Raw genomic sequence first — 11,804 nt, forward strand, 5'->3', positions numbered from 1 at the left:
CAGCATCCTGCTTGATGTGCTCAATGCAGAGAGTGGAATCTGCCTCTCACAAGCAGTAGATATTAGCAATTAGCGAGAGCAAGAGTACTTAATAGTTGCAGTCGGTTGTACTAATTTCCAGTACGTTTGAGTCGGAGTAGTATCTGAATTCAGCACATTTGACAGTTTGCCACTTGCAATCAATATTACTGACGCAGAAAATCGGCGTCGAGTGGAAAGATGCACTCTTTCATCAAGTTCGCTTTGTAATTTACACAAACGAAGATGTGTATGACGACGCAATGCTTCCGTGGTAATGGCGTTTGACCTGTCACGCAATGCTTGATTTTGGAAACCCGGTCAGTATAAATTAATCACCCATTGGTCTCTTGTCGTCACGTTTTGATATTTCTTTGTGAGACAATCAAAATTTGAAGTCTCTTGGTCTACTCCTCGCTCTCAGAACTGTGCGAGTGAACTGACTTATCCATGTCACATGATGATCTCATCTGTACTTTTGGTACTAATTGAACCAGCTCGGTGATTCCACCGTTAAAGTTGTCGGTACACAGCCCCTCGAGATAGCTCTTTGAGCTCGATGATAGTCTTTGTCATGTTTCTTAAAAAGTCAAACAGCTTATAGGTTTATCCCAGTCTTTTCACTTCCTAGTAGATAAACTTGATCGCAGCAAACCTATAAGAAACTCCAATGCTTTGCACGATAAGCATAACTTGGTGTTGTACACTCAGTTGTACTTTTTAACTGTGGCAAAAATGAACCATCTTTCAGTAGCGGTAAAGCATGCCTCTTCTACTCGCGACTTGCAGCTCCCTGTCTTTACAAAAAATCGCCCTAGAGACCACGGCATTATACCGCTCCGACTTGTCTTTGAAGTGCCAATTCACTGTGACGACAGTACACAATTCCTCTTTTGACTTTGTTATGTAGAGGATTCATCTCAAAGCAAAAAATCTAATTAAGTAGGGGTAAACGCTAGAGACGCCAACATATGATTGAGAATTCTCGCAACATTAGAGATTCATTGCACCGGCATTCGGAAATTGGCTCATAGATCATAGCGATTTCGCTACTGGTAATCATTTTCCCTGCATCTAGGCCAATGCAGATTTGTGTCCACCCCAACAATGAACTCTTTCGCAAAAGTGGGTTAACGTCTTACCGTAGCTCCGACAGTAAAGAAGTCGCGGTATCGAATGTCTTCGGCATACCGTACCTCTAGTGTGTTGGTCGTAACTCGGATAAGACCAACCTTAACACCTGGTTTAGGTCCAAACAGCGTCATGATAAAAGTCTGAGAAGGACCAATGAATTTTGACACCATAACGCGAATTTCCGTCGCGAGGCACTGTATGTGATATCAGCACTAATTATCCTCAATATGTGGCGTAATTTTACTTTGGGTTAGTCGCTCGTCGCACGGAATTGTACAACGTCCCATGGCACCACAAAGTATGGAACGATACTAAACATTCTGAAATTGCGAGCACCAAGAGGGCGGTATCCCATTGACCTCTATCCCTACCAGGAACACCAAAACTCAAATCTATCGTAAAAGGTATAGAGGGGTCTACTAGGACTCGACAAATATCTTCGCCACGTTTTGTCCTTATAACTTGCACCTTTCATTTTCCTCAACCAAGAGATTAGTGGTGGCGGTTTGGTACTCACATAGTTGCGTTTACCACGGTGCTGCCCTGAAGCTAAACGATCACTTATTCTGGTTGCGACCAATCGTTTTTGTCACACAATAGCCTCAACATCCCAGCTACAATCTCCACGTGTGGTTCGGATGTAACGGGGTTACACGTACCCTTGTATGAAAGGGCGGGTTGCACAGGATGGTGCGATCGGAATACACAATTAGTAAAATCACACAGTGGTGTTGCTACACCGTAACAAGAAACCACCACGCGGCAGGATTGCCAGTAGGTATTACGTAAAAAATAAGGAAACCCTAGGGTTTCAGATATTGGCGGCTCTGCCGGAACTAAAATAATTATTTACAGTATCAGTTCTCAACGGAAGAGTCCACTTATTTGGTTAAGGTTTAAAATACTATTGGGGGCAGCGTATTGTGATCCCCTGCACTCATACTGGTTCTTGGAAAGAACGTAAGGTCGGTGACCTTAGCTCAGCTTCCGCTAAGCAAACAGATCCGCTGATTCGGATGTCGTTTAGTAATTACTGCGGCATCAGTCGGATCGTTGAAAGACATCGGGCGAACACAAAGATCGTGGTGCAAGTCGTACTTTAACCGGAACCTGATAATCGCTACTGCTTTGGAGGAGGATCAGCTGCAATACCATTCGCAACTTCTAGACAAAATCCGCCAATTTACTTTTCCTTAAGAGCAGCTGAGTGCCTAGTAAGCCGGATTGGCAAAGACTTGCGGCGTCTGTCACTTCACAATACCAATGACTTCTCTGATTCGGTTTTGAGCATTTCTGTCCGTTCTCGTGCGCTGCCTTTTAGATGAAAGAGCTAGCACGACGAGCTGGGTTCCTTTCCGGAGCAGATCTGAATCTTACGCGATCTCCACGTCTCGTACTCAAAGGAGAAATCGCTCCGTCCTGGCCCTTGTAGAGCTTGACGATCAGTGAAGGCAGCCTCACTCTGTCAGATATATGTATTTCCAAATACTTTGCGTTGGGACGTTCTTAACTTTCTTACTGACTCATGTTAGATAGCTGGCGAACGCCTCCATGCGAGCATTAATCGCTTCTGAGTCTGTGGCCGCCAATCGCACTATTTCTTTGGGTCCAACTGAAGATAAGAGTTTGCCAAGCATGTCTTGTCGACCCGGGAACAGATGCGTGATCACAGCATGTTCCATGCTCACAGAAGAGCCAGTTATAATCAGGCTCTCACGACCACGGCAAGTGCAATCAAGTGGAACATCGTGTCATACGACAGCTCATATAATAGCGACTCAAGTGAACTCGCACGTAAGATTTATAACGCTGAGAGTCCGCGCTAGTGAACGCACGAAGGGTGGGTTCACCGTGCGCCAAATCAAAGATTTGGCACACACACAAATGAAAGAGGAGATTAAAAATGATATTAAATGTACGCTTCACAAATTGTAGTAAGTAGAAACCTGTTCAACACATACCATAAGGTTAGACATCTCCATCATGGAGTAGTATCACTGAACCGAGTATTAAACGGAATACATCATGTTCGTACCTTGCTATAATACTAACAAAAACTGCATTTATTGGTCTGTCTCAAACTAAAGTCTCCTCAGATTCCATTGATCGCCGTCACGCAAATTAAGCTTACAAAGTGGTAACAACGATGGTGATGACTAATAAGACACAACATGTGTATCCATTTCATTGGGACGTCGTCACACGTGCCTTTTGGAACAAGTATCCGAACAAGAGTCTCGCGCACGTGGAGCGTGTGGATGTTTTGGACCGATTTTTGGACGATCATGGCCGTCTAGTGACTACGCGGTTAGCGAAGGTGACACAAATGAATGTCCCTGGCTGGGTGCGCTCTGCTCTTGGGGACTCTACTTATGTCTTTGAAGAAACGTTATGCGATCCGCAGCGCAAGGAACTGGTGCTTAAGTCTACAAATCTTTCATTGCGATCCGTTGCTATTGTTGAGGAGACGTGTGTGTACTCAGTATACCAGCACGACGCACAAAAGACTTTGTATGAAGCCGAGGCAAAAGTCACAGCCTTTGTGCCTTTTTTAAGCAAGCAACTTGAGAAATTCTCAATAAACCGTGGTGCTGATACGGCAGCCAAAGGTATTCGAGCAGTTGAGGAGATCTGCAATGATATTTTTCAGGGCACATTCCAACCAGCTTGTTGCGATATTGCAAACGCGGCTAAGGATTCAAGTACAGTCAATGGCTAAAAACGAGGAGCAGCTCAATGTGCAAAAATTATGTAGAGAATTGAGCATTTCAAGAGAAGGTGGTTTATTCACGACAGAATGTCGAAAACACGATAGTGTTATCTAAACCACACATGTGAAATGGTACGTCGATAGCTAGTAGTCCTCTGATGGAGGTTAGAAGCAAGTCGATTGATTTAAATGCTTGTAGATGGGCTGTGCGGCTCTCGCAGAGTCGATTGTTTACAGTAGAATCATATTTTTATTGATCAATACTCTAACTATACAGCTACCCCTGGAACACCTTATGTTGATACTCGTACTGCGTCCACGCTTGACGAATTCGATCCCTCGCTATTAGTATCGGAGGACATCGGTAGCTCCGTTGAAACAACAAGATCAAGTAACTCGTTAGTCAGCGGCACTACTAACTCAGAAGTCCCTGCTTGAACGCTCTGCACTGGCGTGTGTCCAGCAAATTTATCCGAGTCGGTCATTTGAAGCAAAGATGCAGGCTCCGACGCGTTTTCTGCATCCACTGGTGGAGATGCTGTTGAATGGGCGGACGATGCGTCAAGCTCTGCTGACAGTCTTTCTACAAGAACAAGATCTTCGGAATTCTGATTCGCATTTTTTACATCTGACGCAGCTTCTGGTGGCTCGTAGGATTTTGCTTTCGGTTCAGCGGCGTTTTCACCTGTTATTTGTTCAGCTTCCGTAGTAGAAGAAATCCTATCATACTTTGTACTTTTGACCTCCATGACATGTGCTTCGAGGCGTTTATTTACCAGATCAGTCAAAGCAGCAGTGAGATCATCGGCGGAAACAGTAGTTGAAGCAGTTAAAATCTCTCGCAAGGACTCAAGACACTCAGGATGATCTCGACACAATTGCTGATTATGAAAAACGATCTCACAGAACACCACGCGAACGTTCGAAACAGGATCCAAAGCCAATGTGAAAAATGTGACTGCAAGCTTAAGAAGAAAAAAATCGCGAGCTTCCTCAAGCAAATTGGCGTCCTTCGTGGTTTCGCCACAATTTTGATCTCGAAAATTTGTTGACAAAAAAGACGCACAAACCTTTGCATAGCATTGTCTATCCTGATAATGAGAAGATTTAGCAAGCGTAACAAACTTGTCGACGACACAATCCAGCCACTCTGGATTTGAGCTCAGACGAGCTACTAGCAATGGACATGCCTGTAGATCGCACACACATTGCATTAATAGCGTAAGTGGGCCGCGATTCCCGTACGATAACATTATGATAGTCTAGCCACGTACATGATAGCTCTGTTCTCGGACAACGTAGACCGGATCAGTTATAAGCTTTTGTATCAGTGGATTTATCACTGAAAATGTCGCCCCCGGTGTAAAAGTACGACATAATCGAGCTAGCTGACCACTCAGCACTTCACGAAATCTCCATTTTGTGATGTCATTGTCTGAAATAAATTCTTCAAGCACAGGTAAATAACTTTCACGAAACGATGGCGATACATTTTCCAGAAAATCGGCAAAGTGCAGCATTGCACCAAGCCGCACATCCTGAACGTCACGAAGATAACTGTCGAATGCTGTAGCTAACTGTGTTTCAGTAATGCCTTGGCCGAGTATCCGTGCCATTTCGTGTAAAGAGTAAGCAAACGATCGCCGAATTTTCCAATAAGTATCATTGTGGAGCAATTCAAACGTTGGAGAGAGTTTTAACCAGCCGCTGACACCAAGTATACTCACTAAGGCTGGAAAATTAAATGCACAATGAAATTTGATGTCCACTTCACCACTTCCACCCAACTTTGAAGCTGCTGTTGTTGCCATGCTCGTAAAGTGACCAACTAATTCATCTGTGATCTGATCATATGGCAGTGCTACCAAAAATGGTCCCAAACTTTGGTACGCTGCCATGCGAACCCATCTTGATGAATCATTAATGAAACTTTCAAGTAATGGAATCAACAGTGGCCCTCTATCAACCGGTGCTAGCGCCAGTGCAACATTAACGAAACACTCAGCACACGCCTTGCGTACGCCCCAAATATCGTCTTTTGCCAATCGTAAGAAAACCGGAATGAGCCTCTCTCGACTCATTTCAACTCCAGCCGTCTTACATACATTTGGAAAACTCAACGCTGTGGATTTTCTAACTCGAAACACGGGGTCTTCAGAAAGTGAAATTAACTCTGGAACACAAAATTGTTGACACAATTCCGATCCAAAATGCTCGGCCAGTCCATTGTATAGTGATACGGCAGAAATTCGAAACTGTTCGTTGTCATCATCATGTGCTAATGGTAACACAATGGTCAGCACATGTTGTCCTTGATCTTCTTGCTTTATTAACGCTGCCATCTCGACTAGGCTCTCACTTGCTGCAGAGCGCACTTCATGTTGATCGTCTGATACAAGCTTACTGACTAATGGAATTAATTTCTCTAGCAACAAGTTGTACCCAACGTCAACATTTGCCTCGACCAAAAACTGGCAAAGCAAAGGAAATTGTAGCGCTACATGTTGACGCACAACGTATTCAACATCGCAGACTAAAGGCTCTAATAAAGGCAACAATTGATCGCATGTGGCTTGAAATCCGACAGACAATGCCGTCTCATGCAGCATCTTGACGTGGATAACGCGCTGAAGTGCAATGTTGCTGCATACATACTTGGTGACACGCTGCAAGTCAGTCAGACTATCATCAATCGCCAAGTCTTCAAAGGTCGGACCATTCGACTCGCTTGGTCTGAGCCCTTCGTCGCTCTAAAATGATATAAATTTGTTTCTGCAACCTAAACTCGCTGAGTAAATAATTTGAAGTACGTACCAGTGCAAAATTCATCAGCGCTACAACTTCAGCTTAGCTGTGACTTGAGGATTCTGTCTACAAGGATTATGGTTGTAGTGTCTTCCGCTAGTCCGAGGCAGAAAGCCACGCACGTGACTCTGGAAGCGTAAGAAACTGCGCTACGGTCGTTGTTCCCCCCTCGGAAATATCCGAGGTAGTGGCACCACTGTGAATGTCGTTTGAAAGTGAAAAATGTATTTATAGCATTCAGGCAAATTTTACCATCTGTTTTTGTACAATTTATTTCGTACGCAATATGACTTGTAAAATTGTGTGATGTCAGAAACAAATCTCACCATAATGCACACAAATTTTTGTGATGACCCCCCCAATTTTAACATAGATGCATAATTAAACGATCCTGTCTTTTTTTAATCCGCCAGGCGCTTCAGTATCGTGAGCATGTGGTATACGAAATTCAGATGACACATGTTGGAAATAAGTACTAGAATACATATATTTAACGAGATTACGAATATCTGAACAAGTGCACCTTTTTCTAAATTCGGTGGAGATTCAAGCCGTTGGCTGCGTACTTTGTGAAGTCGTGGAACGTCTTGATTTTCTCAGGAGCGCTGAGGAAGTATGTGACGGGTCACACGGCACCTTGCACAGAGGAAGCTTGACTTCCAAGAGTATACAAACTCTAAGTGAACAGCAGATCACAGATCCTTGGTCACAGGAACGTTAACCAAATTTAGGTAGTTTAAAGACTGAATATATTTATAGGTGTTCCTTTAATACTTTCTCAGCTCCCTTGACGGGTCACTCTCTATTACATGACTCTCAAGCCATGTACCCATCTAGTAACTGTGGTGTATGCCACACCACAGCTCCCTTGGGAGAGTGACGGGTCACTCTCATGTAACCCGTCAAAGTACGAATGTCAAAAACAGAGGGCTGTACGCTGACGCAATGAAGATGCCAAACACGGATGCAATATTCGTGCATCTTGCGACAAGGACACTGGCGAAAATGGCAAGAAGTATATTTAATCTTCAGGTAAAGTTTGGGGACTTTAAGAGCGTGTAATGTTGTTTGGTCTTGGACCTTGATTTAAGAAACGATTTATTTCAAGCATGACATGGCTGGAAAGGCACAATTCATGAGCGACTGGAGGTCGAAAAAGGTAAGTCCCGCGCACTTCTCTACTGGTGAAGCAATGGCGAGTGATAAATCCAGCTCTATCAGAAAACAGAAGCGCTTTTTGCGTGGGGTTTGGAGCACGCAACTTCCGTACAGATTGTGGGACCCTTCAAAATTTGATAGCAATGGTATTGCGTTGGGCTTCAAGCAAGGCTCGAAAGATAGAAGTGGTAAAAAGCTGAGATCTTAGTATGAAATAGGGTAGAGGTTATTGTACTTTAAAGTCTCTACAATATATATCTGAAACGACGAGAAAATATATGTGTATAGTTTACTCTCTCTCTGGCGGGACGTTTAATATTAGCTGTGAGTCTGAGCCGTTGTCGCTTGTGCAGGGACGGTGGGGAGTAGACGCGACTGAGTACCGCAATTCCCACTGCTGGAGCTGGCGATGTTAAAGAGAGAATACAATTTGCAAGTAGAGAGAATGGGCTATAAAGATAATAAGGATGTTATATCCTTAACGTGATGAGACGGTAATGCTGGTCCTGCACTACCGTGTGATGGAGCAGTGAAGCACCACGGGTAAGTAGCGAAAAGATTATTTACTCGTGACTGGAGTGACCAGCGCAAACCTAGGGATTGTTACTCGTCCCTCATAGTCTTCAGCAGAAGTTTGCTCAAATAGAATCTTTATTCCTTATGGGTCTGTGCAAACAGTTGCAAGACAACAGATGCGGTTTTACCGGACGAGGAGCGGGGCTCGTCATTCATCAGTACAGTTTTGTCAGTGGAGTTATTCGCAAGTATTAGAAAGTGAGGTGTGGGGCATCTTCCCTCGATAACCGTTTCTATCCTTGGTTAAGTATGTATTACGATAAAGAGACGAGAGATACAATACGCGTGTCACCTCCGGAAAGAGGAGTGCAACATGAAATTGCCTTTGATATCGGAGCTAATGATTGCTTTACGCATCAATAGTCATTTTCAAGATATAATTTGACGTCATAAACGCATTTTTTCGTATAATAATCGAAGTGAGTTTGTTGAGAAAAGGTGAAACCTCACTCGTAGCCATTTTTGATCACAAAAAGGCTAATAGCAAGTGGGAAATTTTGCATGCGAAAATAAACTTCATGCAGCGCTTATTCTGCCCCAGACTCCAAATTTTAAAATGAGGTACTGTAAAAAGATAGTTAGCTGCGCTTTGTTCAATGCCCTCGACCTAGCTGACGTCGATATCTATCATCTGATGTGAAACAGCGGTATTCTTTTGATGGTTCTCGAGCGGGCTTTGGAAGTAGTTAGTTATGCTACAAAGACTGCTTCATGCACCATCGACGTCCAAACGTCTGGTGACACAGGTACTTCGACCGCATCTTGGCTATGCACACGCCTTCTCAACAATGTATACGTCTATGGTCGTGGAGAATGATGTGGAAACTACACAAAACACTTGCTAGCATGTATATCCGCTTAAACAGAATTTACCACTAGCTTCATGTGTAACTTGGCGCCGACGGAATCTCTTTTTTAGTTTCTTTATTGGGAGACACGGCCAACGAGTAGACCCAGCGAAAGTAAAAGATATCGTACATTTGACAGTGCTTCCGTTCCAAAAAGACTTGAGGCACAAGTACAGTGCAAACTATGCCGACATGGTACGACTTCACCAATCGCCCATAAAAGAATGTTAAATGATACCGGGGTGTGAAGGAAGAGGCGGCCGATAAGACTGCGAAAGATAGCCTCACGCTTGCACAGTTCTGGCCCTTTTAAATTCAAATTGACAACTCCAAGTCCTCTGTGACGCCTTCTCCTTCGGAACAAGCTGCACTTTGATCCAGACAGATGTGAATGGACGTGATCGCAACTAGCTGAGAGCCGCGACAATAAGTTACGCTTTATAAAAGAAATAGCTACTTGAAATAAAGTGTACTTTGTCAAACCTTGGGCTCACCCCTTTCGTTCTAAGCCGAAAGTGATCCAAATCGAAAATTTGTTGCGCACAGCGACGTCGTCACCAGATCTCTAAGAACGCAAAATTTGTATCACTCCTTGCCACGTAAATCTTTGGCATAAGGTATAAGCTGGTCGGCTGACTTTAGTTGCGAATGCGCTATCGTGTCGTCTTGACTATGGGGTATTGCATGATCATGATTTAGTGATGACGTCGCCAATGGAAAGGAAACACGTATGGCGAACAGTTCAGACGCAACGCTTGTTGCGGCCCTTGAATGCAATGAGAATCCCGGAATTTAAAAAATCAGGTGTCACTCTATCGAGGCGTGCGATGGAACGCCAGCACCACTATTTTTATTCTTAAGCTTGATGTATTACAGCATTAATACGCATGACGCGTTGCGTGTGATGGCGTCTCATAATAAGGGACAACTAGCATAGAGATCGTATGAGGCACATGATCCCTCTTTACGTGGCTATCATGAAACTGCTATATATATTGGTGGTCCAACAACGATAAGTGGATAAGCACATATGTGCGCGCGTGTGGAGCGTGTCGGCAAATTTAACCTTTGCTGCATGCGGCCACCTTTGTTCAGCCCGCTTATTCCAGCGAATTGCTGGTCGCCCAACAGTACGAACTTGTTTGGGTATTTCAAAAGTCGTGTTTGGTAATATCGTTGTTGTGGCCGCTGTGAACCGGCTGAGAAAGATATCTCATTTCACTTCTGTTAGCGATAATGTGATTGGTGAGAATCCAGTTAAGTTAGATCGTTGCGCCAACGCTTGTCGGTCAGCAATTGTTTCAATAGACATCTGCACTTGACAGCGAAGCTCCTGTAAACGTGCTCGGCACCAGATTAAATATGTCAACCGCTGATCATTTGCAAACAGATGGTCAGATGGATATTCTAAATTGTATCATAGAGTTTGTTCCTCGGAGTACTTGCGCAAACCACGAAGCGGCTCCATCGTAGTCAAGGACTGTCGATAAAAGTCGGCTTGCTGCTATCACTAAGAACACAATTCGTATAAATACTATGAAGACAGTCAAAATCGAAGAGCACTTATGCGGACAAAGCATCGAATCGACCACTCAAGAGCAAATCCAGAATGTCTCATTTCATTCCTGGACGCACGGCATGACTTCCCGAGCAAGTCGACGTGCCACCACAGCAGAAATATCCAACGAAAGCTCACGAGAATCAGCCATTGGGAGGTCGACCTCCGCCGGCATTGCTCGGTGAGCATTGGGTGACCTTCCCCATGTGGAACGTTTGGTATGCCGGCAGGTGCTCTAAATCTATGATTGAAACCCAGCGAAGCGAAATGTCACACACAGTCCGAAAATTGTAGAAGTTTGGGGTCCTCCTTGAAAAAATTGCCCTGATGCCCGTGACAGATTACAACCTAGTGCACCCCCACGCTTTTAACCACGTGAAGAGGTGACAGGTTTACCCGTAGCAGCGCACTTGCCCTAGTCAAATGTGACCAACTTTGCGTTGGGAAGACCCTATATTGGTGGATGTCACAGCTGTCTCATAGTGACGTAAAGGATTTGAACAGTAGACTTTTGAGCTGTTGGGGTGTTGACGTCCACGTCGTGCTTTGTACTTTGCATAATCAAGCATGAGACAAAGGTCTAAGGCGAACGTCCACTTTACTGAAGCTGTCTACATTAGTAGCCAGCTTAAAGCCAGGATAGTGTATCTTTTCCTTACGCAGCGCGTGAGCTGGGTTATAAATTCAGCAGCACTCCCGCCAAGCTTCTAGACCCCAAATTTCTCTCATCGTGAACGGAACGGGCTTGTCCATTTGCTGCTCTCACCAGCAGCAACAATTCTCATGGGGATGACTATTTAAGGTTTGAGAAGCGCGCGTGGAACAACTTTCTCGCGCTGTTTTCTCTCAGTGGTAGCGGAAGACCCACACGCATAGACGTGTAGGAGATCTGCTTCAGTGCGGCGAACGCCTTTGGGTAAATCAGAAACATTACTGGCGCCTTCGGCTTCCACACAACCCGAAGAAGAGCTCTTCTAGGAATCGCCGGTATCAAACA

The 11,804-nt window shown here is 44.4% G+C and overlaps 4 protein-coding genes across 4 annotated transcripts; 1 reads left to right on the forward strand and 3 right to left on the reverse strand.

Moving 5' to 3' along the window:
- Positions 1 to 1,077: 1,077 nt before the first annotated feature.
- Positions 1,078 to 1,322, reverse strand: PHALS_03149 (uncharacterized protein; the record flags this gene model as incomplete). Its single annotated transcript, XM_024721836.1, has 2 exons — positions 1,078 to 1,086; positions 1,161 to 1,322. 2 exons carry the CDS (start codon positions 1,320 to 1,322, stop codon positions 1,078 to 1,080), a joined length of 171 nt encoding a protein of 56 aa, XP_024572973.1.
- Positions 1,323 to 2,193: 871 nt separating this feature from the next.
- Positions 2,194 to 2,443, reverse strand: PHALS_03150 (uncharacterized protein; the record flags this gene model as incomplete). The annotated part of the gene is made up of 2 exons (XM_024721838.1): positions 2,194 to 2,316; positions 2,414 to 2,443. The coding sequence occupies 2 exons, from the start codon at positions 2,441 to 2,443 to the stop codon at positions 2,194 to 2,196; spliced, it is 153 nt and encodes a 50-aa protein (XP_024572974.1).
- Positions 2,444 to 3,298: 855 nt separating this feature from the next.
- Positions 3,299 to 3,871, forward strand: PHALS_03151 (ylr168c-like protein; the record flags this gene model as incomplete). The annotated part of the gene is made up of 1 exon (XM_024721839.1): positions 3,299 to 3,871. One exon carries the CDS (start codon positions 3,299 to 3,301, stop codon positions 3,869 to 3,871), a length of 573 nt encoding a protein of 190 aa, XP_024572975.1.
- Positions 3,872 to 4,155: 284 nt separating this feature from the next.
- On the reverse strand, positions 4,156 to 6,691 carry PHALS_03152 (Protein phosphatase 2A regulatory subunit A and related proteins; the record flags this gene model as incomplete). Its single annotated transcript, XM_024721840.1, has 3 exons — positions 4,156 to 5,052; positions 5,137 to 6,612; positions 6,677 to 6,691. The coding sequence occupies 3 exons, from the start codon at positions 6,689 to 6,691 to the stop codon at positions 4,156 to 4,158; spliced, it is 2,388 nt and encodes a 795-aa protein (XP_024572976.1).
- Positions 6,692 to 11,804: the final 5,113 nt, after the last annotated feature.

This window comes from Plasmopara halstedii (assembly GCF_900000015.1).
Source record: "Plasmopara halstedii genome assembly, contig: Scaffold_208, whole genome shotgun sequence".
NCBI lineage: Eukaryota > Oomycota > Peronosporomycetes > Peronosporales > Peronosporaceae > Plasmopara > Plasmopara halstedii.